We start from the raw sequence: 23,561 nt of genomic DNA, 5'->3' as shown, positions 1-23,561 counted from the left end.
TGACTGTGTGCTTGCTTCGGCAGCACATATACAAAACTGACTCAATATAAAATCTTTATGATTCTACAATCCCTAAAGAAATGGAAGCAATAGTTAAAATTCTTCTCTTAATGACAAATGGCTTTAAAGACAAGGTATAGCCCTGGCCAGTGTAGCTCAGTGGATAGAGCATGGGCCTGCGGACTGAAGGGTCCCAGGTTTGATTCCGGTCAAGGGCACATACCTGGATTGCAGGCTCGATCCCCAGTGTGGGGCGTGCAGGAGGCAGCCAATCAATTTTTTTCTCTCATCACTGATGTTCCTATCTCTCTCTCCCTCTCCCTTCCTCTCTGAACTCAATAATGTTAAAAAATAAAAATAAAAAAAGACAAGGTCCAATCTGAAACTCTTCCAGACAATTGAAAAACTCATTTCATGAGGTTAGTCTAACCTTGATACCACGACAAGACATGAAAGGAGTAGCATAGGCCGATTTCACTCATCAATATAGGCATAAATAATCTAAACAGAAATCTCTCCTTAACCCGACAAAGGACTTTTTTTTTTGGGGGGGGGGAAATACTGAACTGAAATGTTGAAAGCATTCCCTTTAAATCGGGGCTAAGACAAGGATGTTCATTATCAGTTCTTTTCTACTATACTACAGGTCTTAACTACTGCAGAAATGTAAGAAGAAATGTTTTAAACGGTAAAAGGATCAGAAAGGGAGAAAACTTCACTATTTGCAAATGATATAATTATATAAAAATTCAAAAGGACATCTAGATACATTATTAGAACTAATAAAAGTTTAGCATGGTTGCTGGATCCAAAAATCAACACATAGTAACAATCCTATATCCTATATATAATAAAAGGCTAATATGCAAATAGAATGGCAGAACAACCCAACAACTGGTCGCTATGACATGCACTGACCACCAGGGGGCACACGCAGAACGTGGCGGGCATCGGCCGCGGTGGGATGGTGGAGCAGGTGAGCGGGGCAGCAGACCAAGGCAGGGCACCGGTGCTATCATTGGGGCGAGCCTCTGGTGGTTACTAAAAATTCTTTGCTCCCGCATGCGCCGTGATCCCACCGGGCACTCGCACCTGCTGCCAGTGCTGGCCCTACTTGCACCTGCTGCCAGCACCTGGCGCCAGTCCCGATTGCTCACACCCGCTGACGGTGCCAGCCCCACTCGCACCTGCTGCTGGCGCCAGCCCCAATCACTCCGCACCGTCAGCGGGTGCGAGCTGGGCCGGTGCCATCTGCGCATGGGAGCAGCAGGAGCGGGGCTGCAGGCAGACAGGGGACTGGGGGCTGCAGTGGGAGGGGCTGGGCGGGGGCGCAAAGGATGGGCCTAGACCTGTCCCTGTGCCCACTGCAGCCTCGAGGCCCCCAGTTCCTTTCAAGGTGCATGAATTTGTGCTCTGGGCCCCTAGTATATGTATAATCAGCAACAACCAGTTAGAATAAAAAGTGTAATTAAAAAAAAAACTTACCATAGCATTAGAAAATACAAAACTCCTAGGAAGAAATCTAAGACTTGAAGGCCTTTATGGAGAAAAATTATTAAAGTTTATTGAGAGATATTAAAAGACCAAATAAACAGATAGACATACAATGTTTTTGGCTAGGAAGACTCATTATTGAAAATCAATTTTCTCCAAATTGGTCAACAGATTCAATACAATTACAAAAGATATTACGCAAACTGGGAGAAGATATATGCAACATGTTTAAATGACAAAGGATTGATATCCAGAATATATAAAGAAATATGAATCAATGAAAAAAGACACACACCAGACAGAAAAGTGGGCAAAAGACATGAAAACTTTTTTATATATTGAAAAAAACTAAATTTCACAGAAAAGGAAATATGTTTACATACGGGGAAAAAACTAAATTTCATTAATAATCAGGGAAATTCGAATGAAACCCACAGTAAGACACAATATAATAGCCATCCAATTGACAAATAGAAAAGACAGTCAAGACCACGAGTTTGCTAAAACGTGGAGCAATGCCACTCAACCACTGCCAGTGGGAGTGTAAACCGGTACAAATGCTTCACCAGACAGTTCAGCATGGCCAAGTAAAACCTGCTTCTTAGAGCAGCGGTTCTTCTAGGGCCTCTTTACATCCTTAACAATTACTGATGATCTCAAATTGTTGTTGTTCATGTGGGTTATATTTATAAATATTTGCCGTATTAGAAATTAAGAGACATTTTCAAAACACAAAAATACACAGGCACACACTTGATTAGCTATCCGTGTGATGATGTCATCATAAATATGGAAAACATTTAAACTCATGAAGAATGAGAGTGAAAAGGACAAATAATGTCCTAGGATTTTTATGAAAATAGTTTTGTCCTCAGAGACCCCCTGAAAGGGTCTCAGGGACCCTCAGAGGTCCTGGACTACACTTTGAAAACCATTCTTGAGCATGTGCCACCAGGATACATGTTCAGGAATCCATTCATTCCTCAAATATATGTGGAGCATCTCCCACGTGCCAGGCATTGTTCTAGACGTTGTGAATGTCGAAACGGGCAAAACAGACAAAATCCCTGCCCGCACAGAGCTTATATTGTAATTGGCAGAATATTCATAGCAGCATCGTTCATAACAACTAAAAACTGGAAACGCAAATCTCCATGAACAGAACATATAAATTGTGGTATAGTCAGGTAATGGAATACTATACAGCAATGAAAACTAATGAAGTACAGTTACATGTATAAACATGGATGGAATCTCAAAAACAATGGTCAGAAAAAAGTCACGGAAGAATACATACTGCATAATGCCACTTACATAACAGTTCAGAAACAGGTAAACCTAAACAACATATTAGGGATATAGACACAGATGGTAGAAGCATAAATAAAAACATGGAATTAACAAAAAAATCCAGAATAATGTTTGCCTGCTGTGGTGTGTGTGAAGGGAGGACAAATGGAGGATTCTAGGCATCTGAGAAGGTTCTAGTTCTTAAGCTGCTGGTTGACCATATGCATGATCATTTATTTCACAAAAAATATAAAAGAAAAATGGCATAAGGTTATGTAATATATAATTTCATCAACAAAGAGAGAGATCATCTCCCCAATATTTCAGCCACTTCTGTGCACTGCAAATCAGCCAATTATTGTAACTAGTGGGGAAGAGGTACATGATAATATGAGAAAAGGAATGAGCATGGGCTATTTCTCACAGAAGTTAACTGAGTTCCCATGGGATCAGGATCCTATGAGATATAAGTAGTGCCAGGCTCTGAGTCACTAGCATAATTCTGGCTAACTGGTTATTTTGTACATTGGGTATAATTATTTGTATAAAGTGAGAATGAAATGATAGATGATGCAAATTCCAAAATAAACTGACAAGGACACCGCCTCTTTACTGAATTCTGTTGACTTTCAAAAGTACAAATGCCCTTTGGCGCATTCTTCTAATAATACATTTATTTGTCAAGTAATAAAAAAATATGGAAAGTGCATAGCTATTGACAGTTTCTCCACATCGATCAGTCGTAGGTGCCAGGCTGATCACTCAGATGTCATAAACAATTTTGCAATCTTGTCTTTGCCAAGGTCATCAATGGCAGTGATACTTTGCAGATCAAACAAGACACAGTGAAGGTACAACGTCTTCTCCTGATTCAGGGTATTAGCTACCAATTTCAGTATACTATTTACAATTTTGAAAGGAAAAAAAAAGAGATCTTAAAACTATCTATCCCCCATACCCAAACAGGGCAGGCTAAAGGTATTATCTTGAGTTAGGGAGTTGGTTCAAGAGGTAGACTAAGCCTGGCATTCAATGGCTGGCAAACCACTCCCAGGAAATGGGGAAGTAGGAAGTAGATACCCCAGGTCCAACTCATCAGAAAGTTCCAGACATTGCTGTAGCTATTTAAAAAATCTCAGGTGGCTACAAGATCCAAACCTTACCCATATTTAAGCTGGCATGAACAATGCCACCAGGGGGCGCTAGCCTGCAACTGAGAGCAAAATGATTTTGGATCAAGCAGTTCGTTGGACCTTCAGAACAATGTCCACTCTCTTACATGCTATGCAGCCATGAGTAGCGCACGCACACCTTTGTTATACTGGATGGTAATTATCACACCTGTAGCTTTTTCCTCCGTCTCCTATAAGAAACAGAGAAAGTGCCCTAACCGGTTTGGCTCAGTGGATAGAGCATCGGCCTGGGGACTAAAGGGTCCCAGGTTCGATTTTGGTTGCGGGCACATCCCCACTAGGGAGTGTGCAGGAGGCAGCTGAATCTGTGTTTCTCTCTCATCGATGTTTCTAACTATCCCTCTCCCTTCCTCTCTGTAAAAAGTCAATAAAATATATATTTTTTTTTAAAAAAAAAGAAACAGAAAGTAGGAGGGAACCTTTCTCAAGTGCTTAGGGAACTTCTATCTCCCCAGATAGGAGGAGGAACGGATAATCCTCTTGGTCAGAGCTGGACACCTATTGGACCATGATTTAATAGTGGGAAGAGTTAACTCCATGTTCAAAAACAAATACCAGCTGCTACCTCTTATTTTTAATTTGTATATGCTCCGACACAGAGGGTTCTTTTTGTACCTTCTCAATTCTCATGCTGAGTAATGAATGAAGTCTCTTTCAGCTTCTTGTCTCTAGGTGGTAAGGGGACCAGGAAGGGAAAGTGGGTAGGATGAGGGACCATTTCCGTCTCTGCTACAGCTTTCACATCTGTTATGCCTCCAATCCATACTTTTTGCACCTTCAGAGGTTGTATGTAAACACCCTGACATCTCTGAGCATTCTGCAAAGACTTTTTTGCTGAACCAGAAAATCAAATCAGGAGATAGGAAATCCTTCTGTTCCCTCCACAGCCTCATATCTATGACTTCCTACCCTTCTCTCTATCCAAAGCCAAAGGCTTCATAACCCTGTATTCTCAAGACTTTTGAATTTGAAGTACTACCATGAGTGGTAGTCAGACTGTGAATTTGATGAACTTTAAGTACAAGCTTCTTGCTCAAATCAAGTTATGCAAGATACCAACTATGCAAAACAAAAGAACCTCAACGTACTCATTTTCAGATGTCCGCGCTGAGAGGAATAGTCACACAAGTGGACATTCCCCTGATTTTAGTTCTTCAGAGGTCAGAAAAGAAATGGATACTAATAAAATAATCTATTTTGAACAAGGAGGCTGATATCCTTGAATTTTACAGCCTTTCTTTCTTCATTCAATTTATAGAATTTATTGTTTCTATGCAGAATGTTGTAGTTCATGTTTTTCCACGCCTGATAAAAAAGTCTTTTCCTGATCATAGGAATATATAAGTATGGGGATTCCCAACTACACCTGGGAAACTTGGAAGGAAGGTGTGCCAATGTTATTTTGTCCTCCAGTAGTTTAAGAATCCTTTGTCCCACAAGCTCAGAGGAGACAGAGTGACCTGACTGGAAATGTAACGGAATCCAGTGTGGCTCTAATGCTGGTGTTCCATGTCCTCCAGCAGTTCCCTGTGCTTAAATATTAACAATAAGTAGTTTTTTCTAATGTTAGACAACTACCCATGGCTTGCCTATAGGGAAACAGAGAAATTAACTTTGAAAATATTTTTAGTTCATTCTCCTGATCATCCAATGTTAAAAATCATATTCTAGCAATGCCCACTGATTTCACTAAATGCTGAGATCTTTTAGACCAGTGGTCAGCAAACCGCAGCTCGCGAGCCACATGCGGCTCTTTGGCCCTTTGAGTGTTCTAATGGCACTTCTTCAAAATAGACTCGCCCAGGCCGAAAACCGACTTCTGCGCATGGGCCACGAAGTTTCAATCGCACTGTACGTGCGCGCCCGCACGTGGTATTTTGTGGAAGAGCCACACTCAAGGGGCCAAAGAGCCGCATGTGGCTCGCAAGCCGCGGTTTGCCGACCACTGTTTTAGACCAAAGGCTTCCTCTTGAGATCTATGCACACCTACATTAAACTCCTTTTAGCCTAGTAAATACGGGACATATCCCTTATTTATCCCAGAACTTCTCTCAGGAACCTAAGTAATAATAGCAGGATAGGGGAAGACGAAGCTGGAGACTTCATTTCCTCCAAAGCCTTATTAAATCTGCTAAAAACTCTCTCCCTTTCAAAGTCCTTCTCCCCTTTTAACCCCAACTTGATAAAGGGGAGTGAGAGTATGGAGAGATATAAAGGCGACAATTTTCTGTAGTAATTTGTTGAAATATTTCAGTACCAGCTAAGTGGGTAATATGGGAGAGACATAAGAACCCAGTCTCCGCCTCAGAGATCTACCACCTGGCAGAGGGAGAGGAACAATTGTAACAAATAGGGCACACAGTCTAGAGGCGGCTATGAAAGAAGATTTAACAAAGGACTGTGGGAGTACAAGAAGAAGGGGTACAATCTACCTGGAAATGGAGTGTCAGGAAAGGCTTCATTTCATCAGATTGGCAAAATTTGACCAGAATCTTGAAAAAATGGGTGGAGACCAGTAGGGGTGGAAAAGGAGACAGAAATACATAAAGAAAGGCAGAGCATGGTATCAAAGAAACAAAACAAAAAAACTTGTGAAAGTGTCAAGGGAATGGTTAAAGGGACTAGTATAATCAAAGAATTCACTGGATCTGGGAATTGAGAAGTATTCCTGACCTTTTGCAAGATCCATTTCCATGGTGTAGCAGGAAAGAAGCCTGCTGCTGTGAGTTAAAAATGGGTGAAAAGCATAAGGAAAAAAAAGATTAAATAGATTTCACTTATATCTGGAATCCAAAAACAAAAAGCAAAACAAATGAATAAACAGAACCAACAGAAACAAACCCTCAAAGGGGAGGCGGGTATAGAGATAGGTGCAAAGGTGAACAGGAATAAGAGATGCAAAATTCGTTATAAATTAATAATCCACGGGAGGAATAGTGTACAGCACAGAGAATAATCAATTAGATCATCATAACTTTGCTTGATGACAGACGGGTACTAACTAGACTTATCGTGGTGGTCACATCATACGGTATATAAATGTTGAATCACTCTGTTGTAAACCTGAAACTAATACTATATGCCAACTATGCTTTAATAAAAAAATTGAAGAGTAAGTAGAAGACAAAAAAAGAGGTGACAAGTTTAGACTGTGTTTGGAGCTATTTGCCTTTTTACTTACAAACATACTAGTTCAGCTACAATAGGCTTAGGCTTTACATTTCTGTAAGAAAATGACTACCTAACACAATCCACTAACTTAAAAACACGTTTTTAGACACAATCCATTCTTTATGAACCTGCCTATGTTATTGTACATGACTAATATAAAATCAACATTTTTATAAGTTTACTCTGCCATCACTAATTTTTCTTTCATATAGTTCAAAATAAATAACACCTATACTTGGTAATAGTAGAAAAGGTGCTTTATTTTACATATCATTGGTACACAATACATAAAACTGCCTAAAGTAAATCTTGAAAAACATAACTGTCAGTTAAACCTGAAGCGGTGAAAGACCAAGTCTATTTTGCAACTTACTTCATTTATGACCAGATGACTACAATAATTTTAAATACTAATAATCTCTTCATATCCAATGTTACAAATGATTTTTATGCTACAAGTGCTGCACTTTTAATAAAAATATCTTCAGTTATAGTAGACCATATCTCTAATCAGAATAAATTTTTGCTAGTCTACAAGTCTTCAAAATAATGATCAACAGTTTCACCTTCTTATAGATCATTATATTTATGTAATTGGGTTATAGGGCAGGGGGGCCTCATACATGCAATGAGATTATTTCCATTTTTTAAAAAATGCAGGTGGAAGTGAGTTTATAATACCCTATTTCTAGTTAAATTGCCAAAACAGTTCACTAAACTAAAATGAAACCAATACAATACTGTAGAAAACATAATTCTAAGAGCATGCAACATCAAAATCTTTTTACTACATAAATGAACCAAAGTTGCAGAGCCCAGGAAGAGGACCATGGCACAAAGACTTGTGCATCTGAATTGCTTACCCAGGTGGGAGGAGTAAAGAAACTAATTTAACTAAGTGTAAATCCTCTTATGATATCTGCATTACATAGCCCACTGCTACTCAATGGGATCTCCCCTTAGAAATGTACCAATCATAAGCTAAATGCGCTTCTCTTATTATTTACCCCAATCCATTCTAGTCATGAACACACAGCTCAAAGATCTCTTATTAACTGCTAATGTCAAAGCCACAGAGATTTCTCAATGGCATCTTTCAGTCACCAATCACTTATCAGAGAAATAAATGTGACTAGTATTTAATGTACAAATGCTAAAAAATGGTAACAGACTCTGGGTTAATTCTCAAAGTAAAAACATTTGCTATTTTAACAAATCCTTTGGGAAAGAAAGAATGCTTTTCTCTCTAGAAAATAAGGCAGATGTTAGAACCAAAGGTTCATATTCACCTCCTGGTCTAGGACAGCAGAAGCATTTAAGCAAAGTAAACTAAATCAAATACAAAATAGGTATAAATGTGCATACTCAAACAAATATTCCATTCTTTGCTTAAAATCAGCTTATTCCTTGTCGTTAAGAGAAGTGCTTCAAGATACAAACTGTTAATTAACACAGAGAATAAGGGATTTAAAGCCAGACCTTTTTCTAATAAAGCAAACAGGTCATTAAAATAATTGGGCTTGATACACATACTTACTATAACTTTCCATTCTTACTCTTTATAACTAAATGCACACACATACACAACAAACCCTAGCATTTAATATGTGCAAAATTGCTTACCATTTATTTTAACTTTGGTTACGTTTTTGTTTAGCCTATATCAGACACATTATGGAAGCTATACAAATTATTACAAACATAATAATGAGGTAAGTTAAAATTCTACTAGTGCAAAAAGCAAGCATATGCCAAAAAGCAAAGCATATGAGTTAAACAAATGCAGAATGAAGCTTTCACCAAGGGTGGTGCTGGGATAACAAACCAGAGAAGCTCCTTGTAAACATTGTTTGTAAAATACACATTTAAAGATTAAGGATTCATACAGCCACAAAAAAAAGTATTCTAATAACACCATAGTAGTGCATTTATTTTATCTTTAGAGTTTGGAAATCACTCAGTATGCATCTAACAATTTGCATATTTTCTTCAAGAGAAATGTAATTAGTGAGACACATTAATTACAAATACTGTAGTATAAAAATCCCAGTTCTTTACAAAATTATATATTAAAATATTCTATACACTTTAAATTAGTAACTGGACCATACATATATATCAATTCTGCACAATTAAATCTATCTTTGCTTGGAGTATTATACATGAAGTTGGAGGACATAGCTACTCAGTCAACCTAAACTGGCATAGGTTATAAGGTATAAAAAAGATAGACCTGTGCCTCTGCAGTTACTGCAGTTCTTAGTTTGAAATATCTTTTCTGCAATTATTGCTCTGTATCTATTCCCAATTTGAATAGGCAGTGAAACCAAGAAATTCCTAAAAGGTTTAAAACAGGTTGCCTGTAGCAGAGTATCCACAATGCCTATCTGCATCATTAAGGTTGTAATGGAACCTGAGTAAGCTATCTAATGCTTATATTTCAGTTGTAAAAAAGTTTATACAATTTTGAGGTAAAAACAATGCAAAAATAAAATATTTGGAGCATTTACAAAAATCTTACAAATGTTTAAAACACTATTTCAAAATCTGTGTCCTTTTAAGGTGCTTCTTTCTTTTTGCAATAAGGGGAACATGCAGTTTAATTTTGATTGTTTTAGTTTCAGCAAAAGCGAAGTTAGGGCCATGAAAACAGATGTTAAAATGATCAGGGATATACTTCACTTCTGATGAAAATATAGAATTTAAGTGCTGAAAGGGACCTTAAAGGTAAATTTTTAAAACTCCCTCATCTATTAATGAGGAAATTGAGGGCCAGATAAGTTAAGTGCTTTGGCCAAAAATATATTCCAATATATCACCCTAATATGAATCAAGAAAACCCATTATATTTTTCCATGATTCTGGAAAAATAATAAAAATTCAAAAGCAGTTTCTGAACTTGCCTCTTTTTTAATTTCACTGAGTTCTGTGCTAACTATATATAAACAAAGAAATCAAATGGCTGCTAAAATTAGTAAAACAAATATTACCCAATAGGAGACAGTTGTGAGAGGATCACTGATCATATAAAGTTAGAGGAAGTACTCATAGACAGGGCCTTTACAATGTAGGGAATGTTTACGGTATAAGACAGAACACTGTACAACAGCCAGTTACTAGAATCTCCTCAATAACCCTAGGATGACTGAGTTACATGACCTTTATAAAATATATTGGGGTAATAATGTCTTCTAGCTTTTATCTTAACTTTACTATTTTCCTTTATAAAAGAGCTATAACTAAAACAAACAATCCATATACTAAATCTCAGAGAGTCTTTGCTTCTTTTCTATTTTTATTTGGGTCTAGAATTGAGCAAATACATTTTAAGAACAGCTTACAAATTCAAATTCATAACTGCTAGAAATACAAAGAATACTCCTTTTAAATGACAAATCTTTATAACCAGTTACTAATAAATAATCATAATCACAATAGCTTTAGTAAAAACAATTCAATTTAAAGGTGCTTTTTTATTGTTACCTTGAAGCCATCGAACTTGTGTAGCTGGTCCATATCCCTTTTCATTCTTTGCTGATATCCTGAACACAATGGCAGGTCTGGATGTATAATCAATATGTGCATTTGCAAGTTGCCCAGTGGTCACTATACATGATGTCTTAAGACCACAATAAATCCTCATAAAAACAAGTTGACTTGGATTATCTTGTATTTGTGCTGTGCGGATTGCCAAGTAGGCTGAATATTCCAAAATATTTCCAGAAGGTGAAGTTGGAGGTTCCCAGGAAAGATGGATACCCTCAACATTCTTGAAGAGAGGAGAGAGAAAAAACAGGTGAAGGTTCTGAAGTTTTCTCTACTATGTTAATTCTATCTTTAGAACAAGAAGTGCTTTTTGTATTAGATGTTAGAACTTTTATTGTTGAATTTTAAAAGCCTACCTTAATTGGATCTGCAATATGTAATTAATGCCCACTTTTCAAAAACATATCTAGGCTTAATTGTCTGCTTGTCTTATGCCAAGAAAGGTATTTTTCTTGCTTAAAGCAGATATTTTCTTCTCTAAAATTTTAATGGGGCAGGACCTTAGGATAAAATATAATCCAATTTTATGTATTCTATTAAATTTTTCCAGGACAAACCTTTGGTTCCATAAACAAGAATAAAATTAATATTAAGAAACAGCAGATTTCTCTTTCTTTAACTTAGATGCTGTAATTCTGCTTGAAATTTGGTTCTTAAAAATATTGTGATTAGCAAAAAATATTCTTTTAACCTTTTAATCCACCCCTTTTAAATATCTCCCATTTCATTAGACACTAACAAGAATCTCTTTACTGACAGTTTTACTTCATGTACAAAGTTTCAAATAATTTACATAATCAAGTCTTAACCAGACATCTCACCTTTGAGATTCTGACTGCAGAAGGAGCTCCAGGAAAACCAGGAATACAAGTTTTAAATTCACTGATTTTGCTGAAAGGGCCTATTCCACAACCATTGATAGCAGCAACCCTGAATCTGTATCCTGTGCCTGGAACAAGATCTTGTTTCTTAAGTAAACTGTAGTCAGGGACGTCTGCATTTCCTATCTAAAATGCAATACATGCAAAAGTAAAGAAAAGGTGCAATTAATTATTTTATAATTAAACAAAACTTTTAAATAATGAATTGTTCAAAGGTTCTAGTCTACATTTATGTATTTTCCCCTTTTCCCACATGGAATGAGACCTCCAATACCAAAACAACTGAGCCCATAAATTGGTGATTCTTACTCAGAGGAAAAGTGCCCTTCCAGTTGAGAATCAATGATTATAAAAAGAAGCGCAAGGGTATTCTGCACATGAAGAGTACATAGGTAGCAAAAATTAACAACCACTATAAACAAAGTAACAACTATCTCATCTCCACGCTGAATAAATGTTAAATAACTGGATTTCATACTCTAAGTAGGAAGATTATAATATTTACAACTTTCAAATAATTTTTACATGTTCTCCCTAACTTTTACTACACCTCTGTGAAACATGTAGCACCAACACATCATCCCATTTTAAGGGAGCTATGTCATCTCCATAGGAAACTGAGTCTCAGAGAGCTTAAATGAGTGACCTGTCCAAGGTCCCACTGTTGAGTCCTGGAACTAATCATGTAAACCCAAGTTTACTGATTTTATTTATTTATTTATTTTAAATATATTTTATTGATATTTCACAGAGAGGAAGGGAGAGGGATAGAGAGCTAGAAACATCGATGAGAGAGAAACATCGATCAGCTGCCTCCTGCACACCTCCCACTGGGGATGTGCCCGCAACCAAGGTACATGCCCTTGACTGGAATCGAACCCGGGACCCTTCAGTCCGCAGGCCGACGCTCTATCCACTGAGCCAAACCGGTTTCAGCAAGTTTACTGATTTTAAATGTTAAGTTCTTTTTACCTTTCAGGAAAAACAAGTAGCTGCTAGGACCTTGTATGGATATTTCCTTATGTATGAAATCAAACTGCAGCCAGAAACTTCATTAGGCATAATACTAACAAATTATTTACCAAGATTTCTATTTTGTTTTCAAGAATTGGAAAAATCCAATATGAAAAAGAGGGACACTAGAAGTAATATTAGAAAAACTAAAATATAATGATAAATGATATATTCACCATTTGTGCAGATCTTTGGGAGATTCAATCTATTTCTTGGCAATTTTCTCTCTGAAATTCCCCATTCCAGATAAAAATTAGTTCAGTATGTTTTGGGGCTGTTATCTATTTCACAATCCTCAGAGGGTTAATGCCTCACTTATATATATGAGGTCCTCCTTTAAGGGATTTCAGAACCAAGGGAAACTTAAATTGTATTCACTAGCCTACAGGGGCTTTTAAAATTTTTTAAATTGTGAAATCAGAAATAAAGTTCAGAGTAAGAAAAATATTCTATTCCCTAAACACATCACATAATAAAATTAGCAATATTTCAAAAAATCCTTATCTATACTGGCCAGACTATATTATTTATGACTCAAAATTCAGCCCAGTGATTGCATAAGATTTTTAAATTACCTGCTTGTGCCCTAGCCCGTTTGGCTCAGTGGATAGAGTGTCAGCTTGCGGACCAAAGGGTCCCTGGGTTCAAATCCGGTCAAGGGCTCCTACCTCGGTTGCAGGCTCCTCCCATGCCCCGGCCCTTGTCAAGGTGCATACAGGAGGAAACCAATCAATGTGTTTCTCTCACATCGATATTTCTTTCTGTCTTTCCCTCTCTCTTCCACTCTCTCTAAAATCAATGGAAAAATATCCTCGGGTGAGGATTAAAAAATAAAAATCAATAAATAAATTACCTGCTTGTGATGTATTTTATAGAAAGATCCTTTAAAAAGAATACAACATAACTAGGTATATAGAATTCTCAATTACAGATTGTGAACAGATCCTAATTTCACGCATTCAAGTGTCTTCAATTAAAGTTACATAAAAAAAACAACACCTCATCTAGAGGCTTATAACTCACAGTATAGAAAATACATCAATAGCTACCTTTGAGATGCTTTGCTTCCCCTTTGGCAGCAAATAAAACTGGCTCACCAACGCTGTATTGTTTTTAAAAATTCCTACATCACACCACTGTCGTTCTCCTGCTTTCGTTGTGGCCACTGGGTTTGAAGGAGTCTCTTTCTGATTTCAGAGAAAGAAAAATTTATGAAGACTCTTATTAAGCATATAATAAATTTCTAGATTTAATAACTCCATGCAGTGATCTACAAGTAGGCATATGGGTAAACACCGCAACATTAATCGTTCATAAGTAAATAAACTCTTAAGAGATTAGGTCAACTGACAGTGAAACAGGGATGCCAATTCAAACACAGGGAGTGACAGGCATTCTCCAGGTCAGTAGCTCTGTACTATCACCCTCGCTGGAGTTAGCATGCTTTCCAATCCACTAGTGGTATGTTAAAATGCCAGCTGTTTTATAGAACATTGTCATTTCAGAGACTCTCTCAGAAAGTGTAATCTCTTTACTGTGACAATACAACTTGCTCCAAAAGGAGCTAATAAGAAAAAATTCATTCCAAGCTGGCTTATTTCTAGATTCAAAAACAACTAGCAGAAATTCAGTGATCTTTGCACTTGAAATACCTGTGATTCTCCAAACCTAAAAGGAGAAAAAATGTTCAAAACTAAAATGCAATTTGAATACACTTTAGTATATGTACTAAAGAGGAACAGATTAAACAGTTTTACATTTTTTACCTTGCTTTAAAACAAATAAACTTCCTCTACCTTAAGCTACTTTTATGATAAGTGAATTATACTTATCCCTGGAACTAACCTTTTTAAGCCATCTTCTTTATAAATGAGACACTGTTTCCAGAAGCTCAAAACAAATGTGCACTTCAGTTATTTATTTCTGTCTTAAATATATAACAGCAGAGGTACATGCTTACAATTCACATTATTTGTTATTTAGGCTATCACACATGACAAAGTGAACTAATCAAGAGTCTTTAAGGTTTTTCTTTAAAAAAAAAAAAAAGAATAGTTTTGAACTTGTTTTCATTTTTGAAGTTGAAAAAACTCTCTTCAACAACTTTTATAAAACAACTGGCTCCAACTGAAATAACAAATACCATTCTGGCTGATGCATCACAAAATAGATTTAAGAGAAAAAAAGTTCACTTTAATAATTCTTCCCTGAGAAGAGTCTAAGAACACTAGGATTTAACATTCAGTAAAGGTAAAAGCTGATGACGGTAAATATATGATCAAAATCCGTAAAATCATGATTGAAAAAAAACTAAAACCATGGACAATTCTTGAAAACTCTAAAAAGTAAATATTAGGTCAAATAAAAACACTTGCTCATAGCAATAAAGTTGAAATGATTGATAATTTTAAAATAAATTAAAAGGTATATGCACACACATGCACACAAATATGTATTGTCCTTATATTTATCTAATTAAGACCATCTTGGTTATCTTTGTGAAGCACTTTCCTAGCAGTTTAAGTTTGGTGCCATGCAGACCAATTCTGGCTTCCCTTTAAATCTCGCTGATTTAAATATTTTATGTAAGGCAGCAAATAATATTGTCCAATGTCAGAGAACACTGGGCTACCCTATAGGTATGTCTAACCCAATATTATAATATTCTGTTGTTCTGCTATTAAGCATCTAGCAATAGAGCCATTCAAGTTTTATGTTCCATAACATATCTTTTTACTCATAAAACCATTAATGTAATTTACACATATATATATCTACATACACATTTCTGATTATGAAAGTAACACATTTCATTATAGAAAAATATTGAAAGCATAAAGAAGAAAATAAAAATGATCTGTGGCCCCACAACCTAGAAAAATTCATCTAGCATTGTAGTGTGGATGTGTGTGAACTCATATGATATATGAATGAATGTATTAGGTGTATTTTTTAATAAAATTGGGACCACGGTATGTACGTATTTCTGTGTGTGTGTGTGTGTGTGTGTGTGTGTATACATGTCTTTTTTCACTTAACATTACTGTGAACATTCTTCCTATTCAACTCTTTATTTCTCAATCTATGTCAAATCATTACTAGAGGACACACACGAATCTTTCTGTGAATTTACGTCAAAGCTGCTCAGTATTTAAAGTCTATTTAACCGTCTGTAAACACACGGTCTCCCGGTCATATACTTACAGAAAATGGCATTGCTGCAGCATGTGTCTCCACACGGCTGATCTTAGTTGCAGGCAGTGCACAGGTTTCATCAACTAAAAATTAGACAATTCATCAGATAAGACTTACATAATCACTTATCAGACACATTAACATATAAATTATAAATACGAAAATTAGCCAGAGGGGAAAAAACCACAAGTAGAAATATGTACCCTCTAATTCAAAGTAATTCACAAAGTTGATTTTTCCAGGGTTTGATAACCAGCTAGAATTTCAGCAAATATTTACCAAAGATGAAACACAATTCCTAATTGCAAAAAAAAATGAGAATTTACAAAATCAGAAATCAATCAAGCTGGGAGAATTGTTACTCCATATTCTAGAACTAATCTTTTCTAAGGAAAAAAAAAATGTTGAATATATTCACAGTATTGTGTTTCAGTGTGTGCCGATTTAAATATTTTATGTAAGGCAGCAGAGAGTATCCTATATAATAAAGAGCTAATATGCTAATTAGACCGAACAGCCAAACGACCATCCGGACGACATTCTGGACGACCTTCTAGATGAAGCCGGGGCTGTGAGGGGCTGTGCAGGGCTGCGAGGGCTGAGCCCCTTGCACGAATTTCGTGCACCGGGCCTCTAGTATTACATAATAATTTTAATTGAAATGCTTTATATGTTTATATATAATTCAATTTAAGGTGAAATGCAACTCCCATCTAAAACAAATCTGATGAATTTATATACAAATAAGGGTTCAAAATACAGTATGTGAAACACATTTCATTTCCTATTTAAAACAAATAAGTTTGATGAATTTATATACAAAAATGGTTCAAAATACAGTATGTGAAACACATTTCAAACCTTCAGATTTGGTACTGAATGTTGTTAGTGAAGTTTCATCTTTAACAACTGCCCCATTTGTACTGGATGATTCAGTTTTAATGGTCTGCTGGGTTACCATAGTTTGTGCGCTGCAAACAGTACTGGATACAGAAGTTTCAGGAATTACTGTTCTTAAGTCCAGGCAATTACTTAGAACACCTATATTTGCTGAAGTGTGAGGACCTAAAATTAAAGGGAAAAGATTATTAACATAATACCTGCAGATAATTGTTGTATCTTATAGTTCTTATCATATAATTCTTGGTATTTTTCCATTTTAAAATCATAAACATGAGCACCACAAATGTCATTCATACTAATTAACCATTAGGCAGAAAATATTTAGAAAAATAAAGTGTATAATATCCAAAACAGATGTCCAACTTCTCAGCTCCCTCTTCCATTCTAAACACTGAATCACTGTTCTCCAACTCTACTAAATCATGCATCAGATGGCCTTGCCTCCTGTTTTAGGGGAAAAAATAGAGGTCATCAGGTATGAATGCCATCAATTTTGTGCCTTCTCCTGTCCTAAACTAGAAAGGTATTTATGACTATGTCCATCCTCTCCATCTTCTCTTCCATTTCAGAGAATGAGCTGACCTCTCTCCTAAGGAAGTGTAATCTATCTTCCTGGTCCCATTCCTCCCCCATATTTTAGGATCCTCTCACCAGTCATTCCTCTCTCTACAGAATTTACAGATTCTTTTTCTTCAGTAGGTTGTGGCCCTCAGTCCATACCATTATCAAGTCTCTCAAGCAAATACTCACCTTCCTTGACCCCTCCCACCCCCCAGTTATCGCCAGTTACTCTCTCCCAAGCTATTCCCTTCAGAACAGTCCTATTTCCCTGCCCGCTCCAAATGTGGTTTCTAAAACACTACCTATTTTAATGAAATGGCTCTGGCAGACATCATTGATTTCTAAGGGATACTTTTCAATTTTAAATTACCTGACCTTTCTGCAATGTAAACTATGCTGACCACATACTCCTTTTTGAAGCTGTTCCTTTCTAAAGGTAACTTATCTTCATTCAATCTACAATATTGAAGATTTACTATCTACCAGACTTTGTGCTCGTTTCTATAATGGTGAAACAAAGAAAGTATGGTACACGCCTCATGAACTTACAGTCACATGGTAGAGAGATGCACACACTAGTCACAAACTGTGATACCCACTACAGAGGGGAAAAAATGATACCAATCTTTTTGGTTCATTTCCTAACCTGCTAGGAACCCCTTTTCAATCTCTTCAGCTAGCTTCTCTCCTTCAAATGATCCTTTAAATGCAGGCATTCCTAAGCCTTTTCTTTTCTCCTTTTACATACTTTCCCTGTGCTTTAACTACCATTCATGATTATACTTCTCTCAAATACATGATATGGGCACTGTGCCAGGTGCTGGAAATAGAGCAGTGAACACATCAAACAGGGTCTCTGCTCTGAGAAGTTTACATGTTAGAGACCCTTAACTTCTAAATTTATACTTTCAGACAAGAACTGCCTCCTAGTCTCCAGACCTAAGTATCCAACTATCCATTAGAAATCTTTACCATATGTCTCTCAATTGCCTCGAAAACAGTCAAATTCACACTTGCTCCTATATTTCTTCTCTTGATGACGAGTATCAGCATCCATTGAATGTCCAACACTGGGAGTCATGTTCAACACGTTTTTATTTCTCATATCCAACCAGTTTTCAAGTCTAATAGTCTCCAAAATGATGTATTCTCTTTCCTCCAACTCACCCCACTGCTTTAGTCTCGATGTATCTCTCAGAGTCCTAAAAGTTTCTTCCTAACAAGTTTCCCAATCAATTTCTATTACAATTCTTCCTGATGATGAGACTAAAGTTCCCTTTCCAAAACAAAACAAAGCTAATCATGTCACTCTTCCACTCTTGAAAAATACCAGCTATCCCAACCAGCAGAGAAAAAACCCCAATCTGCTCATGTTAACCTGAGATTGGGTAGCCATTCACTCACACTCTTGAGTATCGATGATGTGCCAGGTACTGTCACTGTATAACTACTTTGATTTTCCCCTTTTCCTAATATTCATTTTATCCAAACTGCCTTACAATGTAGAATTCAGAGTACATTAATATTTTGAAATCTCAAAGCTCATATTTGTTTACAAGTGTATAAACTTATTTATAAAATAGACATATAAAATCATTACAAGAAAGAAATTAAAGTTGAGATCTAGGACCAAGTTTCTATAATTTTGACCAAATAATTTTCTTACATCAGAAAATCAGTAAGACAAAAGCACTCTCCTCTTCCACAAGTAATGAAAAGACAAAACTTATAGGAAATTATTTTCCTTGAATATTTTTATCTGCAATCTTACCTAGTAATAGACAAACATGTAAATTGACTGTACCTTCGCTGTGCCCATAGCCAGTCAGAGTATGCAAATTAACCCAACAAAGATGGTGGTTAATTTGCATACACAGGCGCCTAGCACCTGGGTCCCGGGAACATCCTGGCACCCAGGTCACTCTGAGGTAAGCCCTGCATGGGCCCTGAGCAGCCTGGGAAGGGCCTGAGCCAGGGGGCTCCTGGGCAGAGCCAAGCCTGCGATCAGAGCCGAGGGGGCAGGGGCGGAGCCAGCGACTGGAGGGAGCTGGGGCAGAGCTGGCGATTGGAGGGAGCTAGGGGGCCCCTGACCAGGCCTAAAGTCTCAGCGAGAGACTTTAGGCCTGGGCAGGGGTGGAGCCGGGGGGTCTGGGGGTCTCCTGCCCAGGCCCCGAGGCTTTAGGCCTGGGCAGGGGCGGAGCCGGCGATTGGAGGGAGCTGGGGGTCCCTTGCCCAGGCCCCAAGGCTTTAGGCCTGGGCAGGGGCGGAGTTGGTGATCAGAGGGAGCTTTAGGCCTGGGCAGGACCCAGCCGGCAATTGGTGTGAACTACAGAGGAAACACCTTTTCTGACTGCTCATTGGCTAAGCTTCCTGTATGCCACTGGTAATATTCTTAGTAACTTGGGTAATAAGAATCCAAAAAGGTGATCTAGGGTTTTTCCACCACACTTCTGGAGAAAAAAATGAAGGTCCGCTGCTGGAGGGCTAAGAAATGTCATATGCTGCCCTAGCTGGTTTGGCTCAGTGGATAATGCCTCGGCCTGCCGACTGCCGGGTCTGGGTTCAATTCTGATCAAGGACATGTACCTAGGTTGCAGGCTCCTCCTTGGCCGGGGCCCAGGACAGGGCTCATGCAGGAGGCAACCAATCAAAGTGTTCCTCTCATTTTGATGTTTCTGTCTTTCCCTTTCTCTTCCACATTCTCTAAAAGTCAGTGGAAACATATCCTCAAGTGAGGATAAAAAAAAAAAGAAATGTCATATCCTATGAAAGACACATCTTGAAAATGCCTAAAGAAAGTTGTCATTTTTTCATGGTGAAGGGACTGGAGTCTGTGTTGATGAAAACATCTTGGTGGCTGTGGTGACTGGCAGTGGCTGCAGCAGCGGGGTGATGGGGCTGGTGTCTTCCCCTGATCAGCCCAGTTGCCTCCCACAAAGGGAGGCCAGACTGCGGCTTAGGTCCGCTCCCCATGGGGAGCGGACCTAAGCCATCAATAGGACATCCCCTGAGGGCTCCCAGTTATGTGAGAGGGGGCAGGTTGGGCTGAGGGACCCCTCACCCCCAGTGCACAAATTTCGTGCACCGGGTTTCTAGTCAACTTATAAAGAAAAATGGAAATAAAAAGAATATTCCTCTTGCTAAGTTTGAATCATTAAAAAGGAATTAAATTTAATCAGCTGTCATAATTTTTTCAAATTAAAAATAAAGTCACAGGATTCTATGGCAAGGATGTATCAGAATGAGATTTATAAAATAATTTTAGATATTAAAATCAGAGGCAATGCTTTTATATTGCATCTGGCTTCAGAATATCCAAACTAACTTAATTTAAATATAAAGATCACCAAATTATAAGCTTTCCCATGATTGCAACAGCTCTCATAAATTAACTATCTTTCTGAAAATAATCCAGTTATTTGCTAAACAAATATTTACTAAGTGACTACTTTACCAGGCATGAATCTGGGTGCTAAGAAAATAGAGGTGAATGAGATAGACAAAAAAATCCCTGTCCAAAATAAGTAATATCGAACAGTTATAAATGCTAAGAAAATAGAGCAACAGGACAGTGACCCTGAACACACTGGCCAACTACAAACACACTGGCCAATTGCAAATGTCATACAAGAGCTTCCTCATTTAATTTTTTTTTTCATTTTTAAATGTATTTTTATTGTTATTTAAAGTCCATTGCTCATAATTATTCATTACTATTCAATTTAGTAATTGTAATTGACATCACACATCACTCTAGTCAATTTATTTGGTATATTATTATTTTGAAAATAGATCAAAACCATGTAACATTTACTTTTTCAAACACTCAAAAATCCCCTACCATTATTATAAAAAGCTGTAGCTTTACTTAAAACACTATCTTTATACCTTCATTTTTCCTTAGCATATCCACCATACAACTATTATGATTAGAAACATTAGTTGCCAAAGGTGAATGTAAAACAGCATTAGAATCAGTCGATGATTTGAGATCTGGTTTGTTTTTCACTGAAGTTCCTTTCATAGCTGTATGTTCAGTTTTTGCACTGTTCATTGTATCACTGATCTACAAGAAATAAAATAGTTTATTGTTGCAAGCAATGCTCAATTGCATAGAAATACATGTAAAAAACAAGCAAAATAATTTACAACTTAATGATTTTGAAAATAAGTTAACCAAAATATGAAATAGTTTAAATTATATTCTTAATTTGTAAGAATTATTTTTAAAATTTATAATAGTTTAAGCAAACAATTTCTTTTTATTTAATTTCCATTCTCAAATGGCTTGTTCTAAAGGGAAAAGGGAGGGTATATTTTGAGAGGGGAAAATCTACATCTTTATAACTTGTAGTTAGTATTTAAGTAAATATGTATGTAACATATGAAATAGCATCACAGCTACTGAGTCTAACATTCTGGTCAAATTTTCTTAACAAGGATCAGACATGTATATTACAAATCTGACGACTCCTAAAAGTAAAATCTCAGTTACATGGACTCTTCAAGCAAAATAATTACTCTGTATAACTGAACTTTCCATATAGATACCAAGATTTAATACACAGACATATCAATATACTTTACCATTAAACATTTTATATAGGAATCATCCTAATTATATTTTATTTTTCTTAGTAAACATACTATAAAGAACACATTTAAACTTTTTTCTATTTCAAGTCATTAATGTGAATATCAGTTATTATATTACCACTAGAGGCCCAGTGCAAGAAATTCGTGCACTGGGCGGGGGCGGGGGGTTCCTCAGCCCGGCCTGTACCTTCTCGCAATCCAGAACCCCTCGCTCCTTACCACCGGCCTGCTGGCTGCTCCTTACTGCTCGGCTCGCTGCTCCTTAGCACTGCCACGGAGGCAGGAGAGGCTCCTGCCGCTGCGCTCGCCAGCCGTGAGCCTGGCTTCTGGCTGAGCGGCACTTCCCTTGTGGGAGCGCACTGACCACCCGGGGGCAGCTCCTGTGTTGAGCGTCTGCCCCCTGGTGGTCAGTGCGCTTCATAATGACCAGTCGTTCTGGTCATTCCACCATAACAGTCACTTAGGCTTTTATTATATAGACTAGTAACTTCATTCTTTTAGGACCCCTCAGGGCGCAACAAATGGCACCAGGGCCCAGACCACAAATTCCCTCATTGTTGTTATCTCTAGAGGCCCAGTGCATGACATTTGTGCACTGGGGGGCAGGGGTCCCTTAGCCCAGCCTGCGCTCTCTTGCAGTCCTACGCTCTCTCACAGTCCAAACCCCTTGGGGGATGTCCGCCTGCATTAAGCACCTGGCCCCTGGTGGTCAGTGTGCATCACAGCGACCGGTCGTTCCACCGTTCGGTTGATTTGCATATTAGTGTTTTATTATATAGGATACTTATAGGTCCAATGAACCATAAAAATGATCTGATTTCATTCTGATACTCCGATATTCCTTCTCCTTTTTAGTTACCTGTTTTTTGTTACTTTTCTGTCAATTATAACTATATTGTCAACTATAATTTCTCATGGCTCTAAGGAGACTTAACCTGCACTATACTTCTCTTCTACTTGATAGTGATGGTGCTAACTGTTAATAATGATGATAGTCACAACCATTAGGAAGCATTATACTATGTGACAGGAATTCTATAAGTTGAATAATATGACCCCTATTATTCATGAAAAAAATGAGATTCAGAGAGCAAAAATAATCTACCCACAGTCAGGTAGTCAGTAATAACAGAGATAGAATTTGAACCAAGGTGTATGTCACTCCAAAGTCTCCATGTCATAATGTCTCTAGTGTACTCTTTGCTTAGAAATTAGGTATCTATCTAGTCTAACTAGAATTGTTTAAAATGAGAAAAAATAAGCCCTGAAGATTTTTGGTTAAACATAGCAGATTAAACACATTTCAGGAGATTCCTCCAAAAACCCAACTCAAATAATCATAAAGAAATTGTTGTCTCTAGAGAGGCATAATCAAAAGAGGGACAGAGTAGGAAATTATTATACCTCATTATAAACCTTATAGTACTATCTAAATTTTTAAGAATCTATAATAATAAAAGTGTAATATGCTAATTAGACTGGATGTCCTTCCAGATGACCTTCCCGATGAAGCCAGGCTGCAAGGGTGCCAGACAGAAGCCGGTGCTGGCAGCCAGGGGAAGGAAGGCCCACTCTTGAACGAATTTCGTGCATTGGGCCTCTAGTATATATATAAAATATATACTCAACATATAACATATGTGTGTGTAGCACCTCTTAGCCATAGTTTCGCTTTTTGCGATTTCAGTTACTTGTCAACCAACCATGGGCAAAAAAT

General features: G+C 37.4%; 1 protein-coding gene across 1 annotated transcript in view; it reads right to left on the bottom strand.

Annotated features, from left to right (window-relative positions):
* Window positions 1–7,395: 7,395 nt before the first annotated feature.
* Window positions 7,396–23,561, bottom strand: part of HCFC2 (host cell factor C2) — a 40,874-nt gene continuing 24,708 nt past the window's right edge. Inside the window, exons 10-15 of the mRNA XM_080660556.1 lie at window positions 21,137–21,314; window positions 16,646–16,849; window positions 15,794–15,867; window positions 13,639–13,776; window positions 11,516–11,701; window positions 7,396–10,917 (exon numbers count right to left, since the gene is read on the bottom strand). Coding sequence (XP_080516682.1) covers window positions 10,603–10,917; window positions 11,516–11,701; window positions 13,639–13,776; window positions 15,794–15,867; window positions 16,646–16,849; window positions 21,137–21,314 — 1,095 coding nt within the window. The 3' untranslated portion in view covers window positions 7,396–10,602. The remainder of the gene's footprint in view (window positions 10,918–11,515; window positions 11,702–13,638; window positions 13,777–15,793; window positions 15,868–16,645; window positions 16,850–21,136; window positions 21,315–23,561) is intronic.

This window comes from Plecotus auritus (assembly GCF_963455305.1).
Source record: "Plecotus auritus genome assembly, chromosome: 3".
Classification (NCBI taxonomy): Eukaryota; Metazoa; Chordata; class Mammalia; order Chiroptera; family Vespertilionidae; genus Plecotus; species Plecotus auritus.
The sequence above is the reverse complement of the archived record's forward strand: the minus strand, read 5'-3'. Positions and strand labels throughout refer to the sequence as shown.